A 19,904-nucleotide genomic window follows, 5' to 3' on the forward strand; every position below is an offset into this window, starting at 1 on the left:
AGTCGTAGGCCCTTGTTTACTTTTGGGATCAGGAAATAGCGAGAGTAGAAACCTTTCCCCCTCATTTCCTGAGGGACCTCCTCCACCGCCCCCCGGTTGTAGGAGGTTGTCCACCTCCTGAATGAGGTATTGCTCATGAGAAGGGTCCCTGAAGAGGGACGGGGAAGAGGGGATGGCCGAAAACTGAAGAATGTAGCCCAGCAACACAATTTCTAGCACCCAACGGTCTGAGATGACTCTCGACCAGGCCAAACAGTAGGGTTGGAGACAGTTGAGGAAAAGATAGGGCAGGTCCTGGGAGGTGACTGGGGCATTGCTCTCAAGTGAACCCTCAATATGACCGTTTCTGGCCGACATGGCGTTTCGCTGGGCCAGGTTGCACAGGTGAACAGGAGGAGGAAAGGCAGCAGCGACTAAACCCAGTGTCCCTTCTCCTCACAGATCCCTGTCGAGGCTACCAAGGCCTTGGCGGCGGGGTCAGCCAGAATTGCTTCCTCGCTGACTGAGGCATATTCATCCCCAGGGAGCGGAGGGTGGCCTGAGGATCCTTCAGAGCATGCAGCCTCGAGTTCATCTGTTCCGAAAACAGCCCAACTTCATCAAACAGGAGATCTTTTATGGAGGACTGCAACTCCTGTAAAAAGCCGGCGGACTGAAGACAGAAACTGCGCCTCATGACCACTACCAAGGTGACCACCCTGGCTGTCGAATCATCCACATCCTAGGCAACCTGGAGGGAGCGCTCAGTCGCTGCTGTAACCTCCTCAACAGGGGCCTCAAACTCTTGGGCCACCTCATGAGGCAAGGAGTCTTTAAACTTGTGGAGGGAGTCCCACAGGTTAAAATTATAACACCCAAAAGAGCCTGGTGGTTCGTGACCCAGAATCGGAGACTGGCCATGGAATACATTTTCCTCCCAAAAAGGTCCAGTTTCTTCGCCTCCTTATTTTTGGGAGTGGAACTAGCATGTCCTTGCTTGTCCTTTTTGTTGGCCTTCGACACAACCAATGACCCCGGGAGCAAGTGGGTATATAAGTATTAGAATCCCTTGGCAGGGACAAAATACTTTTTCTTGGACCTCTTGGAAGTGGGTGGGATGGAGAACAGGCTTTGACAGAGGGCTTTGGCAATGTTCAGGATCCCTTTGGGCACCAGGAGCGCAACACGTGCAGGGGTGGATGCAGAGAGCACATTGAACAAAGTGTCTGATTGCTCTGTCATCTCTTCTGCCTCTAGGCCTAAGTTAGCAGCCACCCATTGGAGCAGGACTTGGTGCTCCTTAAAGTTGTCCAGTGGGCTAGCACAGGAGGGCTCCGCCACCACCTTGTCTGGAGAGGACAACGATGACTGAACCACCAGGGGAGGGCCCAGGGCATCATCCCCTGCACAGGAAGGGGGTCTCAGGTGGGTACCTGTCACTCCATCTCAGTGCCTTCCAGCGCTTCCTGCACCGAGCCCGGTGCCGCCGGTGTTGATTGGAATCTGTCTGACACGACAACCAACGACTGGTGAGACAGGGGCATAGGCATAACTGGCATTCCTCAGGCATTCTAGTAAGGCTATTGCACTGCCCACTGGCCCTGCTGCCAGGTTGGTATCTCTGAGGTGGATGCAATGTCCGGAGCCCAGGCAAAATGGTACTGTCTTGGCAAGGGGCTGAACTCCCTCTCCATGCCATAGAAATCCTCCATTGACCAGGGTGGGGCCATCAACACCTGAGTCTGGCAACTAACTGTCTCTGTGGGTGGCCAGTGGCTCGAATAGTCAGACCAGTGCTGGGAGTAGAGGGAGTGGTGCCTTGTTGGGAAGCATCCCCGAGGTCTCGGTGACACTGACCGTTGGCAAGAAGATGACCAGAGCCGACTGTATGGCTTCCCTCTGGTGAGGCCCAGCACAAGGGCAGAGATCAGGAGCATGGTGCCAGCAATCTGTAGCAGTGAACCAGTGACCTGGGCTGATGCAGAGACCAAGAGCATGGCGACAAAGGGCTCTGCCTTGGCTCCAGAGACTGGTGGTGCTCCCTCGCCTTCTGGGAGGCTTTAATGGCTGGCTTGCCCTTGTAGGGAGCCTTCACTGGCTCCAACACCACATGCGGTGCTGGTTGGTGTGGAAGAGTCCTTTGCTCTCTGGGTGCCAGGAGCTGATAAGGTGTTGACTGAGCCATCAGTCTAGGTCCTCTACTGCTCCCTGGAGTCAGTGGCGGATCCCTTAGTGGGGTAAGGAGGTTGTCTCAGGGATGTGACTCCAGCCTTGGCCTTTGCCCAATGCCCCTTGGTCCGACTTGCTCAGTGCCATGTCCCTCTTTTTGGTCTTTTTCTTGGGCACCAGCAAAGGGAACCAGTGCCAGGGAAGCCCGGTGCCATGGGTGCACTATTCACCAAGGCCAAAGTGCTGGGTGTTGTGTCCAGCCAGGCCGGCTCCAAGGCTGGATGAAGAGTGGCCTCCATTAGGAGGTTTCAGAGTAGCAGCCATGTTAGTCTGTATTCGCAAAAAGAAAAGGAGTACTTGTGGCACCTTAGAGACTAACAAATTTATCTGAGCATTCATGCATCCGATAAAGTGAGCTGTAGCTCACGAAAGCTTATGCTCAAATAAATTTGTTAGTCTCTAAGGTGCCACAAGTACTCCTTTTCTTTCTCCATTAGGAGGGCTCTCAAGCGAATGATGTGTTCTTTCTATGTCCTGGGAGGAAAGTTCTTACAGATGTGATATTTTTCTTTAACGTGGGATTCCCCCAGGCACTTCAGACAGCTATCACGTGGGTCACTAACAGGCATAGACCAGTTGCAGTCAGAGCAGGGCTTAAAATCCAGAGACCAGGGCATGCCCTGCCTGGGGCAAAGTCCCCACCTGGACCCTAACTAACTACAGTACTTAACAGCTAGTTACTAACTAATCTATAATATATCAAACTATTTACAGCTGGAACACGAGGTTTGAAGAGTAGGAAAAACCACTGACCACTTGCAAAGTAAGGGAGAGAGAGGCGCTCTGACCAACCACCAGGGGCGGTAAGAAGGAACCGAGAGGGCATAGGACCAGCAGTGCCTGATATACTAACACATGAACAAGGGGGCACTCAAGGGGGCACCACAGCTGACCCTACAGATACTGCTAAGACAAAAGTCTCTGACAACTGTGCACATGGGCATGCACAAACCTAGAATGGAATCGACATGAGCAAGCATTCGAAGACCGTTCAGGTGCAATTATATTCTCAACATACTTACCATAAAATTATAGTAACTGGGCTCACAGACAGCACTGTTCTGTAACTACACACTCTAAAATACTATGAATTTACCAGAAAAAAATTGTATCTATTGAAATCAAATATGCAAACAAATTTTTGACATAAGCTTCAATATTAAAATCATGAGATTTAAGTATAACTTTAATTCAATGATAATTCTGTGTACTGCATAGACTCCATCTAAATGTGGTATTGATTTAATGACGGGGATTCCACGAACTTCCTTGGGAAACCTATTCCAGAGCTTAACTACCCATATAGTTAGACAGTTTTTCCTAATTCCTAACCTAAATCCCTCTTGCTGCAGATTAAGCCCATTACTTCTTGTCCTACCTTCAATGTAGATGGCGAATAACTGATCACAGTCCTCTTTATAACAGCCTTTAGCATCCTGAACACTTTTCTCAGGTCCCCCCTCCCACCCGGTCTTCTTTTCTCAAAACATGCCTTTTCTTAACCTCTCCTCAAAGATCAGGTTTTCTAAAACTTTTATCGTTTTGGGTGCTTTCCTTTGGACACTTTTCAGTTTGCCCACATCTTTCCTAGTGTGGTGCCCAGAATTGGACACCGTACTCCAGGTGAGGCCTCACCAGTGCCAAGTAGAGTGGAACAATGACTCCCATGTCTTCCATACAACACTCCTTTTAACACATTAATATTAGCCTTTTTTTTTTTGCAACCACATCACATTGTTCACGCATATTCAATTTGTGATGCACTATAACCCAAGGTCCTTTTCAGCCGTACTACCACCTAGCCAGTTAGTCCCCATTTTGCAGTTGTGGCATTTGATTTTTCCTTCTTAAGTGAAGTACTTGCTAGATGCCATGACTACAGTACTTTGCCTTATCCTTATTGAATTTCATCTTGTTGAATTCAGACCAGTTCTCCAATTTTTCAAGGTCAGTTTGAATTCTGATCCTGTCCCCCAAAGTGTTTGCATCCTCTCCCAGCGTGGTGTCATCCACAAATTTTTTAAGTATACTGTCCACCCCATTATCCAAGTAATTAGTAAAAATACTGAATAGTACTAGACCCAGGGCTGACCCTGTGGGACCCCACCAAATACATCCTCTTAGCTTTACAGCAGACCATTCATAACTACTTTTTGAGTATGGTCTTTCAACCAGTTGTTCACCCACCTTACAGTAATTTCTTTTAGCCATATTTCCTTAGTTTGTTCATGGGGGACTATGTCTAAATCCTTACTAAAATCAAGATAATACCACTCCATCCTATCCACTCCGCCAGTAACCCCATCAAAGAAGAAAATTAAGTTGACTTGGCATGATTTATTTTTGTCAAATCCATGCTGGCTATTCCTTATAACTATTATCCTTTATGTGCTTACAACTTGATTGTTTAATAATTTGTTCCAGTATCTTTCTATGTTTCAAAGTTAGGCTGACTAGTCTATAATTTCCCAAGTTATCTTTGTTCCCCTTTTTTAAGATAGGTACTATGTTAGCCTTTTTCCAGTTCTCTGAGACCACACCCTGAGTTCTCAAAAGGTAATTGCTAACAGTTCAAAATTGCTTTAGCTAGTTCCTTAAGTACCCTAGGATGAATTTCATCGGGCCCTGCCAACATACATCTAACTTATCTGAATATTGTTTAACCTTTCCCTATTTTGGCTTCCACTCCTTCCCCCTTGTCATTAATATTGTTTTGAGTATCTGGTCACCATTAACCTTTTTAGTGAAGACTGAAGCAAAAGAGGTATTAAACAACTCAGCCTTATTGATGCCATCAGTTATTAGCTCTCCTTCCCCACTAAGAAGAGGGCCTACACTTTCCTTAGTCTTTCTCTTGCTTCTAATGTGTTTAAAGAACCTCTTCTTATTGCTTCCTTGCTAAGTATAACTCATTTTGTGCCTAAGTCTTTCTGATTTCGTCCCTGATTTTGTTCGTGTTATTCTTTGGTACTCCTCCTTAGCAATTTGTCCATGTTTCCACTTTTTATAGGATTCCTTTTTGACTTTCAGGTCATTAAAGAGCTCCTGATAGAGCCATATTGGCCTCTTAGTAGTCTTCCATCTTTCCTTTGCATCAAGATAATTTGCAGTTGTAAGTTCAATATTGTCTCCTTGAGAAACTGCCAGCTATCCTGAACTCCTTTATCCCTTAGATTTTCTTCCCAGTTCTGAGTTTGTTAAAGTCTGCTTTTTTGAAGTCCATTGTCCTTATTCTGCTGCTCTCACTCCTTCCTTTTCTTAGGATCACAAAATCTATTATTTCATGATCCTTTTCACCCATACTGTCTTCCACTTTCAGATTCATTAATAATTCCTTTGTGTTACTCAGAATCAAGTCTCAAATGACTGTTTCCCTGGTTACTTCCTCCACTTTCTAAAACACAAAGTTGTCCCTAATACATTCCAAGAACTTTTTGGAAATGTATTTTGCCATACTACTTTTCGAACAGATGTCTAGGTAGTTAAAGTCTCCCATTATTACCATGTCTCCAGTTTTGGATATTTCTGTTCATTCCCTTCCATGAAAAACCTACAGAAGAAAAAAATTTACTGCAAAAATTTAGGGGGCTGTAAACTGGGGTAAACATGCCACATTCTCCCCTTTCATATAGATTAGCAATGGTATGCAGATGCAGAGTCTGTAATCTGGCAACCATGTGGAGCCCAGGAACCTGAAGCAAATTCTGGCCCCAAACCCTACAGATCTCCAAACATCTGCTGCAGGAGTGCCTGCTCTTTTATGAACCTCTCATACCCTTAACTCCAGCAATGGGCGGCATGACTCACACAGCTGCTATAACTGCATACTACATAACACTCAGAGGTACATTAAAGCCACAGAAAGAAACTAGCAGCAAGCTGAAACAAGCAGCATTAGCTCCCAAGTGGCAATTTGCCCCATAATTGAGCTCCAAAGTTCTGGACTCATGGTGTATAGAGTATCTGCTCAAAAATTCCGACCCCTTATGGCTGGCCATGCCTTCTTCAGTCTTGCATATTTGACAACACATGTCACTGTAAACAGGATTGGCCAGCACTTCACAGTTGGTGGTAGGCCTGCCTAACAGCCTCTCATCCTCATCACCCAATCCAAACAGACCTCTTTTGTGAACTTTTGCTTCCCTCCCCACCATGCAGCAAAGGGAGCACATGGCCTCAAAACACTAGTTTTAGCTGTAGGCAAATTTACATATGAAGCACAAGTACTATAAGCAACACTCCTATTAAAAAGAAAATACACAGGAATTACATACTGAATAATTTACTCATAACTCTTGTTACTATTTGATATTTTAAAATACACATGCTTATGTCTAATGAGGCCCAAGGCAGATACAGGAAGTGGAAAGCCTTAAAAGAGAAAAGTAGGGACATTAAGGAGGTGGGGGGGAGACCTTTACTACAATTACTGAAGGATGAAGCCAAAAAGTATCCTTTAGGGCATTTAAAAAAATTCCATTTGCTTTACAAAATTATAGATTTAAGCATTTCTACTAACATTTAGAAGACTTCTTTCAAACAATGTCATGGCTATAGGTATGACTAGACTTACATGAACTTCTGGGTGGAGCTTGATAAGAAACCTTTTTCTCTTGAAGCTTAATTTACGGACTTTAGACCAGTTGAAGGTGTTGATTTTTGTGGTACCCTAAATGAAAAACAAAATTATTTATGGCTAGCAAGAAATGTTTACACTGTCAAGTTGTATCTTAAACAGCAACAAATGTCCCTCCTTGCCCCCACAATTCATTGTAGTCAAATCTATTTTCAAGGTATTCCTTTGATTAGGCTTTATCTGCTTTGCAATATCATTCATAGATTAATAGAAAACATAGTCTTCAAGCATATATTGAAGGACAATATCAGGTACTTTGTGGAATATATAAGTTTTAGATAGGTATTTTTGTTTTTTTGTAAATTTTCTGTTGTTATCCATTCTACCCAAGGGCAACTCTACGAAATCCAATTTAACTGCTCACCTGGGTTGAGTTTCCCAGGTGCCATCAATATCTTCAGAAGAAGAAGTTACTCATCTTGTGCAGTAACGATGCTTCTTCAAGATGTGTCCCCCTATGGGTGCTCCACCATAGGTATGTCTACGTCCCTATGCTGCTGATTGGAGAACTTCACTAGCAGTGTCCATTGGGCCCGCACATGCACAGTCTCTCCTTGTGCTGTGCCATGAGCCTAGCCAACGTTCACAGGCTAATCATCCTCAATGCCTTCTCTATCACCGAATCATAAACGAGAACTCCGAATTAAAAGGGAGGAGAGCAGGTTGTGGAGCACCCATAGGGGGACACATCTTGAAGAACCATCATTACTGCACAAGGTGAGTAACTTCTTCTTCGAGTAGCATCCCGATGGGTGCTCCACTTTAGGTGACTCCTAAGCAGTACCCCTTTTGCAGGGCTGGGACTTCGGAGTCGGGTCAGTTACGGATGACAGTACTGTGAAGGAAAAGATGGCATCGGAGGTGGAGTCCCCAGTGATCCTATAGTGTTCTGCAAAAGTGTGGACTGATGCCCATGTCCCCACTCTGCAGATCTCTGTGATGGGGCGTCCTTGAAGAAAGCAACAGATGAGGAGATCAATCTTGTGGACTGTGTACAGATCGGTGGTCAGGGCAGGAGGTCACATTAAGAATTTGGTAGCACTGTCTGATGAAATTCAAGACTCACTTAATCATAGAATATCAGGGTTGGAAGGGACCTCAGGAGGTCATCTAGCCCAACCCCCTGCTCAAAGCAGGACCAATCCCCAATTTTTGCCCCAGATCCCTAAATGGCCCCCCTCAAGCATTGAACTCACAACCCTGGGTATTTGAGCACGCAGGCCAATGCTCAAACCACTGAACTATCCCTCCCCACCCGTGTATCTACCACACCTCCCAGTGTAGTGTCATCTGTAAACTTGCTGAGGGTGCAATTAATCCCATCATCCAGATCATTAATGAAGATATTGAACAAAACTGGCCCGAGGACCGACCCTTGGGGCACTCCGCTTGATACTGGCTGCCAACTAGACATGGAGCCATGATCACTACCCGTTGAGTCTGACAATCTAGCCAGCTTTCTATCCACCTTAGAGTTCATTCATCCAGCCCATATTTCTTTAACATGCTGGCAAGAATACTGTGGGAGACTGTATCAAAAGCTTTGCTAAAGTCAAGGAACAACACATCCACTTGCTTTCCCCTCATCCACAGAGCCAGTTATCTCATCAGAGAAGGCAATTAGATTAGTCAGGCATGACTTGCATTTGGTGAATCCATGCTGACTGTTCCTGATCACTTTCCTCTCCTCTAAGTGCTTCAGAATTGATTCCTTGAGGACTGCTCCATGATTTTTCCAGACCTGAGGTGAGGTTGACTGGCTTGTAGTTCCCCGGATCCTCCTTCTTCCCTTTTTTAGAGATGGGCACTACATTAGCCTTTTTCCAGTGGTCTGGGATTTCCCCCAATTGCCATGAGTTTTTAAAGATAACAGCCAATGGCTTTGCAATCACATCCACCAACTCCTTTAGCACTCTTGGATGCAGCGCATCCGGCCCCATGGACTTGGGCTTGTCCAGCTTTTCTAAATAGTCCCAAATCACTTCTTTCTCCACAGAGGGCTGGTCACCTCCTCACCATGCTGTGCTGCCCAGGGCAGTAGTCTGGGAGCTGACCTTGTTTGTGAAGATGGAGGCAAAAAAAGCATTGAGTACATTAGCTTTTTCCACATCCTCTGTCAGTATGTTGCCCCCCTCATTCAGTAAGGCGACCATAATTTCCTTGACTTTCTTCTTCTTGCTAACATACCTGAAGAAACCCTTCTTGTTACTCTTAACATCTCTGGCTAGCTGCAACTCCAGGTGTGATTTGGCCTTCCTGATTTCACTCCTGCATGCCTGAACTATATTTTTATACTCCTCCCTGGTCATTTGTCCAATCTTCCACTTCTTGTAAGCTTCTTTTTCGTGTTTAAGATCAGCGAGGATTTCACTGTTAAGCCAAGCTGGTCACCTGCCATATTTACTATTCTTTCTACACATCGGGATGGTTTGTCCCTGAAACCTCAATGAGGATTCTTTAAAATACAGCCAGCTCTCCTGGACTTCTTTCCCCCTCATATTATTCTCCCAGGGGATCCTGCCCATCAGTTCCCTGAGGGAGTCAAAGTCTGCTTTTCTGAAGTCCAGGGTCCGTATTCTGCTGCTCTCCTTTCTTCCTTGTGTCAGGATCCTGAACTCGACCATCTTATGGTCACTGCCTCCCAGGTTCCCAACCACTTTTGCTTCCCCTACTAATTCTTCCCGGGTTGTGAGCAGCAGGTCAAGAAGAGCTCTGCCCCTAGTTGGTTCCTCCAGCACTTGCACCAGGAAATTGTCCCCTACACTTCCCAAAAACTTCCTGGATTATCTGTGCACCGCTCTATTGCTCTCCCAGCAGATATCAGGGTGATTGAAGTCTCCCATGAGAACCAGGGCCTGCAATCTAGTAACTTCCATTAGTTGCTGGAAGAAATCCTCGTCCACCTCATCCCCCTGGTTTGGTGCTCTATAGCAGACTCCCACCACGACATCACCTTTGTTGCTCACATTTCTAAACTTAATCCAGAGACTCTTAGGTTTTTCTGCAGTTTCATACTTGAGCTCTGAGCAGTCATACCGCTCCCTTACATACAAAGCAACTCCCCCACCTTTTCTGCCCTGCCTGTCCTTCCTGAACAGTTTATATCTATCCATGACAGTACTCCAGTCATGTGAGTTATCCCTCAAGTCTCTGTTATTCCAATCACATCATAATTCCTTGACTGTGCCAGGCCTTCCAGTTCTCCCTGCTTGTTTCCCAGGCTTCTTGCATTTGTGTATAGGCACTTGAGATAACTTGCTAAACATCTCGCTTTCTCAGTATGAGGCAGGAGCCCTCCCTTCTTGCACTCTCCTGCTCGTGCTTCCTCCCGGTATGCCACTTCCCCATTTACCTCAGGGCTTTGGTCTCTTTCCCCCAGTAAACCTAGTTTAAAGCCCTCCTCACTAGGTTAGCCAGCCTGCTTGCGAAGATGCTCTTAAGACTTAAGAGAGTCTTTGAGCTGATATTGCTGAGCCCTTGGATTTTTCCACCACAGAGGTGAAAAGTCTAGGGGACTTCCTGAAGGCATTTGTCCTATCAAGGTAGAAGGCCATGGCTCTCCTGACATCTGGGGAATGTAGTATAACCTCCCTATTGTCTTGGTGAGGCCTGGTGTAGAAGACTCGAAAGTGAATTGATTGATTCATGTGAAACAGGGAGGTTACCTTAGGGATGCATTTTGGATGCAGCCTGAGTAAAACCTTGTCTGGAAAGAATACTGTTTAAGGGGGATGCGCCGTCAGAGCTGCTATCTCTCCTATTCTTCTGGCTGAGGTAATTGTTATCAGGAAGGCTGTTTTCACCGATAGGTATGTTAGCGATCAGGTGGCCACTGGTTCAAAGGGGGGGCCTAATCAGTCCTTTCAGAACCAGGTTTAGCTCCGACATAAGGGTACGGAATCAAGTTTGAGGGAAGAGATTTATGATACCCTTACGGAATCTTTTAGTGGTTGGGTGTTACAGTACCAATAAAAGGCTGTAATAGCTGATAGATGGACCCTAAGAGAGCTTAGGAATAATCCTGACTTTTTAAGGGTCAGAGCATAGACTAAAATATGTGGAAGAGTTACTGAGGCTGGAGAGATGTGTTGGGACATGCACCAAATCTGAAACCTGGACCATTTCTGACAGTAAGTACGTTGTGTGGAAGGCTTTCTACTGTGTAAATAGAACCTCCTGCACTTCCTTTGAGCGTGAACTTTCTAGGTGCTGGAACCAAGCAGGAACCTGTGAAAGGAGGTGCAGATAGGTCGGGAGAGAGATCAGCGGACACATCGCAAGCTGTGTCAGGTAAGGATACCAGGTCTGCCTCAGCCACATAGGAGCAATCAGGATGACGTAAGCACAATCCCTGTTTATTTTTAAACAGGAGCTTCAGCAGAAGAGGAAACTGAGGAAAGATGGAAAGAAGGTCCTTGTCCCAGAGGAGAAGAGCATCACGCAGAGACTGCTGTCCCATCCCTACCCTGGAGCAGTCGCATGGACACTTCTTGTTCCGGTGAGTGGCGAACAGATCTATGAATACTGCTCCCTGTCGTGTGAACAGGTTGTGGAGTACTGATGAGTGCATCTCCCACAAACGATAGTGTGGGAATTTGTGACTGAGGTTGTCCATTATTGAGTTCTTCGTGCCCGGGAGTAAGCCGCGGGATAATGTGACGTTGTGAGAGATGCACAACTTCCATAGTCTCATTGCCTCCATGCATAGGGAGGGCAACCTGGCCCCCGCGACGGTTGATGTAATACATGCAGGCTATGCTGTCTGTTAGGATCTTTGCATGTGATCCTGCGATCAGCAGGAGAAAATGGGCGCAGGCATTCCTGACCGCTCTCAGTTTGAGGAGACTGAAGTGTAGAGACATAGGTGACCATTTACCTTGCAACATGAGGCCATTTAAATGTGCACCCCACCCTCTGAGTGGCAAGTTGGTGGTAAGAAACAATGATGGTGACATGTATGAGAAGAGGATCCTTTTGCACACATTGGTTGGGTCCTTCCACCAGTTTAAGGAATTTTTGAGCCTGGTGGGTAGTAACAGGTTTGTCCAGCCTGTCCCTGTTTGGTCTGTAAACTGAACTAAACCATAGTTGGAGGCATCACATGTGGAATTTGGCATGTGGTATCACCACCATGCCTGCTGCCATGTGTCCAAAGAGTTGGAGGCAGAGTAAGGGCAGTATCTATGGACTGTATTACATTGTGTTTAGGAGTGAAGCCAGGGATAGGAACCTGTGCTGAGGTAGGAGGGCTTTTGCCTGTATGGTGCTGTGACAGGGGGTGCATATCCCGCACTAGGAGAGAAAGGTTTAATCCCACACTATGAGCGGAGGAAGTCCTGTCCCTCGAACCATGCTGAGCATGCTCCAACTGCTATGCTAGTATAAAGATGAGCAGCTCAGCCCATTCTGGGCTGGTCACTGAGGATGAAGCACAATTGGTGGGGGCTCCAGGCCAGGAGTCGCTACAGCCCCTAACTGAGAACCAGAGATCCCAGGGACTACACCAGAGATATGCTACCTACAACCGATCGGCAGCAGTCAGAATTCCAGAGAGCTACCCACACCAGGGAACCCGGAGACCCCAAAGATACACAGTCTACAGCTTCAGGAAACACGGTAGGAAGTGGTCCAGGGAGACAGAATGAGTGGTATCTCCCTCCCGTGTAAGGTCAGCGTGTTCCAGTAGGATCCCCGCTGACTGGGTGGCGAACGCACTCACCACTGACAAGGCCATGGGCCAGGACCTGGTGGAGTTGAGTGGGCAGGGATCCTTCTAGCCCAGAAGCCACCCACCCTGAATCTGGCCATTGGGCCATACAGCTCTGACCCCAAGGCAGCCATATTGACTCTAGCCAGTAAGCCATACAGACGTGAAGCCGAGGGCAGTCAGTCATAGAATCTTAGAATATCAGGGTTGGAGGGACCTCAGGAGGTCATCTAGTCCAACCCTCTACTCAAAGCAGGACCAATCCCCAATTTTTGACCCAGATCCCTAAACAGCCCCCTCAAGGATTGAACTCACAACCCTGGGTTTAGCAGGCCAATGCACAAACCACTGAGGTATCCCTCCGCTCTGACCTGCGAGCCTTACTGCTGTCAGCCTAAGAACAGTGGTAGACTACTAGCAAAGTGGTATCACAACCATGATCATCCCCCCACATTCCCCAAAGAGGAACAGGGTGAGCATACCCCCCCCGACAGGGCCCTAGGTCAGCCCCTATGAATTCCAGGCGTTGCACTGGGGTAAGGTTTGACTTCTGGGTGTTGATTTGTAAAACCCAGTTCTGTGAACAAACTTATTGTAGTGTAGATGTCCTCTTGCAGAGATGGAGCTCTGAGGAGACAGTTATCCAGTTCTGAGTAAACCATTATCCCTTGCAAGCATTAGTGAACGGCTACCTCTGAGAGAACATCTTGGGGCTGATGACAGCCCAAAGGGGAGGACTCCGTATTGATAATGGTCATGTCCCAGAGCGAACCTGAGAAATGGTCTGTGAGCCAGTAGGATCGAGATGTGAAAGTAGGCATCCTGGCAGTTGAGGGCCAAAAAAAATGGTTACTCACCTTCTCGTAACTGTTTTTCTTCAAAATGTGTTGTTCATGTCCATTCTAATCAGGTGTGAGCGCACGTGCACGATGGCCGGAAGATTTTTCCCTTAGCAGCATCTATCGGGTCCAGTCTGCGCGCCCTCTGGAGTCGCGCCCTTATGGCGCCTAATATATAAGCCTGCTGACCCGCCACCCCTTCAGTTTCCTCTTGCCAGCTACTCTGCCAGAGGGGTAGAAGGGTGGGTATTGGAATGGACATGAACAACACATCTTGAAGAACAATAGTTACGAGAAGATGAGTAACCACTTTTTTTTCTTTGAGTGCTGTTCATGTTGATCCCAATCAGGTGACTCCCAAGCAAAATTAGGGGTGGAGTAGCAGCTGTCCACTGACTCTGGCCTGTCTAGTAATTGCATAGTGTGCGGCGAAAGTGTGTATTGATGATGACCATGTCGCCGCCCTGCAGATTTCCTGGGTGGGGACTTGGACCAGGAAAGCTGTTGATGAAGCTTGTGCTCTTGTAGAGTGCACTGTTATCGGGGGCACTGGGATCCCTGTTAGATTATAGCACTTGGTAATGCAGGCCACAATCCATGATGAAATGCACTGTGTTGAAACAGGCTGGCCCTTCATTCTGTCTGCTACTGCGACAAAGAGCTGTACCGACTTCCTGAACAGTTTTGTCCTTTCTACGTAAAAGGCCAGTGCTCTGCGGATGTCAAGGGTGGGGAGTCTCTGCCCCCTGTTACTTGCATGAGGCTTGGTGTAGAACACCAGGAGGAAAATTTCCTGGTAGATGTGGAATTGCGATACCACCTTCGGGAGGAAGGCCGGATGGGGTCTGAGCTGAATCTTGTCCTTAAAAAACACAGTGTAGGGAGGCTCGGACGTTAGATCCCTAAGCTCAGACACCCTCCGAGCTGAAGTTATCGCCACCAGGAACACTCCTTGTAGAAGAGGTAGAGCAGGAGGCATGCTGCTAGAGCCTCAAAGGTATGCCCCATGAGCCTAGAGAGGACCAAGTTAAGGTCCCAAGAAGGAACCGGTTGGCAGATGTGCAGGTACAACCTGTCGAGGCCCTTCAGGAAGCGACTGACCAGGGGTTAGCAGAAACCGAGCAGCCCTGTACCCCCAGGTGGAAAGCCGAGATGGCAGCCAGGTGTACTCTTATAGAAGACAAAGAAGAGACCTTCCTGCTTTAGGTGGAAAAAATAATCCAAAATCTGGGGCACTGAGGCTAGCGCCGGGGGAAAGTCGCGCTGAGCTGACCAGGCTGAAAATCTCTTCCACTTGTCCAGGTACATGGCCCAAGTGGAGGGTTTCCTACTGCCCAAGAGAACCTGTCTGACTTGTTCTGAACAGGAGAGCTCGGATGGGTTCAGCCATGGAGCCTCCAGGCTATGAGATGCAGCGACTGCAGGTTCGGGCACTGGAGCCGCCCATGATCCTGCAGGAGAAGGTCCGGGAAAAGTGGCAGGGTAATCGGGGCTCCCACTGACATGTCTAGGAGAGACGTGTACCAATGTCGGTAGGGCCAGGCTGGTGCTATGAGAATGACCCGAGCCCAGTCTCTGCGGATCTTGAGCAGGACCTTGTGGACGAGCAGTATGGGTGGGAAGGCGTATAGAAGGAGGAGGAACGCATCCGCTGTGGAGCCTGGACTGTGATTCTTGAAGGTGCAGAACTGCTGACACATCCTGCTGCATTGCATGGCGAAGAGGTCGATCGGGGACAGCCCCACCTCTGGAAGAGCGAAGATGCGACGTCCGGGCAAAGGGACCACTCGTGGCTGTGAAAAGACATGCTGAGGCTGTCTGCCAGCTCATTTGGACCCCTGGAAGGTACGATGCCTGTCGATCAACTGAGTGCTCTATACAAAAGTCCCATAATCTGAGGGCTTTTTGGCACAGGGGAGATGAGCGTGCACACCTGTTTGTTGATATAGAACATCGCGGTTGTATTTTCCGTCATGACTGATACTCATCGACCTGCTAGATAGGGGCAGAATGACTGACACGCTAGGCATACGCCCTGAGCTCCCTGACATTGATATGAAGATGGAGATCTGTCTGTGACCAGAGGCCCTGAGTCCTGTGGTCCCTCAGAAGAGTCCCCCTCCCAAATCTGATGCATCTGTTACTAGAGTCAGGGATGGTTGTGGGGCAGTGAAGGGGACTCCTGAGCTCACCTGCTAAGCGTCTGTCCACCACAGGAACGAGTTGAGGATGGGGCAAGGCAGAGTCACAATCCTGCCAAGCTGTTCCTGGCAGGTCTGTACACTGACGCAAGTCATGACTGAAGCGGCCGAAGCCTGAGTCTGGTGTGCTCAACCATGTATATATAGGCCTCCATGTGGCCGAGCAGTTTGAGACAATTTCTCGCGGTGGTGGTGGGGAACTGCCTGAGTCCCTGGATCATGGCGTCGAGAGCCTGGAATCTCGCCTGCGGGAGGAATGCTCTGAGACTTGAGTTGAGTCCAGAAGCGCTCCTATGAACTCTATCCTCTGGACCAGGGATAGAGTCGATTTTGCCTCATTCAGTAGGAGGCCCAGATTCTCAAAGGCGGCTCTGATGAATGCCACCTGATCCCTGGATCGGCGTTTGATCAGCCAGTCGTCGAGGTATGGAAACACCTGTACCTGATGTTTCTGCAGAAAGGCGGCAATGACTGCCATGCACTTGGTGAAGACTCGAGGTGCTGCTGACAGGCCGAAAGGGAGGACCATAAATTGGTAATGGGAACCAATTGTTGTTTTGCGGTATTGCTATGTGAAAATACGCGTCCTTCAAGTCGAGGGTGGCATACCAGTCTGCTGGATCCAATGAAGGGATAACAGAGGTCAAGGAGACCATGAGAAACGTAAGTTTCCTCATAAACTTGTTGAGGTTGCATAGGTCCAGGATAGGCTTTAGACTGCCTTTGGCATTAGGAAATAGTGGGAATAGAAACCCTCGTCCCTGTGCTCCAGTAGAACCTCCTCCACAGCCCCTAGCGCTAGGAGTGATTGAACCTCCTGAATGAGAAGTTGCTCATGAGAAGGGTCCCTGAAGAGGGATGGGGAACGGGGGGAGGAAGGGCGGGAGGACACAGAATTGGATGGAATATCCCCTCTCTACCATGCGAAGCACCCAGTGGTCCAAAGTTATACAGGACCATGAACTGTAGAAAGGGGATAGTCGGGAGGAAAAGATAAGGCGGGGTGAATCCAGTCTCTGGTCTGGTGTGCCGTCCTCGACCGCACCCTCAAAATGTCGATTTAGGGCCAGAGGGTGGTTTGGGCTGGCCTTGATTAGCGGAGGGATGTTGTCTTCTCCTACCGCTACGGTTCTTCCTCCTAGAGTTGTCCTGGTGGTTCTGCTGTTGGAATCTTTGAAGAGGTTGTGGGAGGAAATGTCTGTGCTATGTGGTGGGGGTATGCAAGTCCAAGGATCTGAGGGTGGCTCGGGAATCTTTTAGGCTGTGGAGCCGTTTGTCTGTCTTCTCTGAAAACAGAGTCTCACCCTCAAATGGGAGGTCCTGAATCGTTTGTTGGACTTCATAGGGTAACCCTGAGACTTGCAACCAGCCCCCCACCATCGCATAGCCACTCCTGTCATGATAACTCTTGTGGCAGCGTCTGCAGCATCTAAGACTGCCTTCTTAGATTTCCCTTCTTCCACCAAGGCAGTGAACTCTGACCGAGAGTCCGAAGGGACGAGCTCCGTGAACTTAGCCATGGAAGCACAGGTGTTATAAGAGTACCTGCTCACAATAGCCTGCTGGTTAGCAATATGGAGTTGTAGACTGCCGGGGAATAGATTTTTCTACCCATGAGGTCCAGTCATTTAGTGTCCCTATTCTTTGGGGAAGGACCTTGGAAACCTTATCTCTCGAGCTGGTTAGCCACATCGACAACCAACGAGGTGGATGGGAGTAGAGATGCTCAAAGCCTCTGGAGGGGACGAAATACCGGCACTCATTACATTTGGCAGTGGGTGGCAGAGATGCCGGCATCTGCCATAGAGTTTTGGTGGTGTCCACCACCATCTTTATAAGGGGTAACGTTACCCATGAGGGCCCCGAGGGTGCTAGGATGTCCACCATGCGATCCGTGTCCTCAACCACCTCCTCTGCCTTGATGCCCAAGCCTTGGGCAGCCCTGCAGAGCAACTGCTGTAAAACTCTGTTCTCCTCTAACGCAGGGGCTATGGATGTCCCTGCCAATGCTTCATCCGGCAACGAGGAGGAGGAAGCATGTGCTGGTGGTGGAAGCTCCTACCGTCTGCCCCAGAGGGGTCACATGATTCCTGGGGCAGCATCGGAGGAGGTGGTGCAGATAATGGTGCCGGGGCCTTAGGCGTCATAGCCAATGTCAGCGTCGGCATCAGTCTCACAGGAGGGAGCTGCAGCAGTCCGACGCTCAAGTAGGAGCAGAAGCCGTAGAGCGAGGTCGGGCAGAGACAGAAGGGAGCATCAGTCCAACATTATGCATTCCCAGGCACTGCAGAACACTGCCGATCATCGGCCAAATGTGTATACAACCATAGGTGGTTGCATCAGTTGTGGCGAGTGGTCTCGTGGAGCCTCGACCTGCCCGTCAAAAGGGGTGTTTATATGCAGTTTGTTGGGATGTGGTTTACAGACCAGACAGTTTGCGCTTCAGGAATTTTCCATTCTTCCTCTGTGGTTCGTAATGGCGCTGAGGTTAATATTGAGCCGCATATGGTCTCTGTTGAGATTGGGGACTCAAATGCCTTTTTTCCCCCGGCGTACAGATTCCCTACAACCTCAGGATAGCCATGGAATCCTTTAGGATATGAAGAGAGCCGTTGGTCTTTTTGGTGAAGAGCTTCGTACCCTCAAAAGGAAGATCTTCCACTGTAGACCACACCACTTTCGGGAATCCTGATAAATGGAGCCATGATGCTCATTGCATCACCATCGCCATGGAGATGGACCCAACTGCTGTGTTGGTGGCATCGAGGGCCGATTGTAGTGATGTTTTTGCTACTAATTTTCCCTCTTCTATGATGGCTTTAAAGGATTGCCAGTGTCCCTTGAGCAGTTTGTCAGTAAAGTCATTGAGTTTGTAAATGGTTAGCCCACGCACTGTGTCTAGCCTGATAGTGCAGCATGAGGAGAGACAATGCATGTGCGGGCCCAACAGACACAGCTACCAAATTTCTCTACTCAGCAGCGCAGGGAAACAGACACACCTATAGTGGAGCACCCATAGGGCCATATGAGCAAATGCTGAAGGAACTGGATATGTTTAATTTGGAAAAAGAGGAGATTAAGGGGGGACATGATAGCGGTCTTCAAATACTTGAAAAGCTGCCATAAAAAAGATGTTCTCTCTTGCCACAGAGGGCAGCACAAGAGGCAATGGGTTCAAATTACAGCATAGCAGATTTAGATTAAATCTCAGGGAAAACTTCCTAACTGTAAGAACAGTAGGACAATGGAACAGACTGCCAAGGGTGGTTGTAGAAGCTCCTTCACTGGAAGTTTTCAAAAGGAGGCTGGATAGCCATCTGTTCTGGATGGTTTAGAGACAACAAATCCTGCATCTTGGCAGAGGGTTAGACAGGATGACCCTTGTGATCCGTTCTGACTCTATAATTCTGTGATTTAAGGTCAGTTATTAAAAAAAGTCAGAAGAGATTTGTAGATTAAAGTTACTGACAATTACTTAAGGAATTATAATCAAAAGGAAGACGTACGTATCTGGTATCATTTCCCCAACCTACCTGGAATACTAGTACGCCCATGTGTGAAACAGCCAGGTTAATTTTCGACCCCTCACGGTCAGATGCAAGGTGAAATCTAATGCCATACATCTCCAGTTTCCGAGCAATTTCAAGCACCTGGAAATCTGACTCAGCAGGAGTTTGGCCCCTCCAGTGAGGAACAAAAGCATAAAAATACAGAATATTAAAAACAACATGATTTTATAATACTTCCAAAGGATCCAAAGTAATTAATCTATATGTCCAGAACGAAGCAATAATTTTCTGCCTAATTTACACAATTTCACTCCATGAAAGTATTACTGCTACCTTTGAAATATGACTAACAAAATATATCTGGGAGAAACTGATACAGAGAAGCAACTGAAAATTGGTATGAAGGTTATCTGATTCAAAACCCAGAAGGAGGTCAATAGATCACTATCCAAACAGGAATCCTGTTCAGTTTGATTTCTTGCTTAGGTATACATGGATATACCCAGAAAACAAGGGGGAAGTTGAGAATATTGCATAACAGCATGACAGAAACACAGCAAATGTTGCAATAATACAGGACAATCTAAAATGGGATTATAAAGTCAGATTAGAATTATCCAGATAACATTGTATGAAATTAAGTATACAGTACATTCGAAGCATATGCACTTCATTTTAAAAAAAAATCTAGGAAAACCTAATATAATCAGGCCCTATGCATTCCATGATTCTATGGTCGTAGAATTTACCCACTGCCACAGAACTGTAATCCAAACCCCTAGGTCTCTCTTTTAAAAACATCAC

At 47.5% G+C, this 19,904-nt stretch overlaps 1 protein-coding gene across 16 annotated transcripts in view; it reads right to left on the bottom strand.

Moving 5' to 3' along the window:
- Positions 1-19,904, bottom strand: part of FARP2 (FERM, ARH/RhoGEF and pleckstrin domain protein 2) — a 257,803-nt gene that overhangs the window by 96,579 nt on the left and 141,320 nt on the right. For 12 of the 16 annotated variants that reach the window (XR_006273983.1, XR_006273985.1, XR_006273984.1 and 9 more), the window contains 2 exons: positions 19,125-19,275; positions 6,782-6,877 (listed from right to left, as the gene is read on the bottom strand). Coding sequence is in view for 13 of the 16 variants with exons in the window: in XM_043491578.1 (XP_043347513.1) it covers positions 6,782-6,877; positions 19,125-19,275 (247 nt within the window). In the remaining 3 variants the exon portion in view is untranslated. The remainder of the gene's footprint in view (positions 1-6,781; positions 6,878-19,124; positions 19,276-19,904) is intronic. The other 4 variants (XM_043491579.1, XM_043491588.1, XM_043491587.1 and 1 more) reach the window with 1 other exon arrangement.

This window comes from Dermochelys coriacea, chromosome 9, assembly GCF_009764565.3.
Source record: "Dermochelys coriacea isolate rDerCor1 chromosome 9, rDerCor1.pri.v4, whole genome shotgun sequence".
Lineage (NCBI taxonomy): Eukaryota > Metazoa > Chordata > Testudines > Dermochelyidae > Dermochelys > Dermochelys coriacea.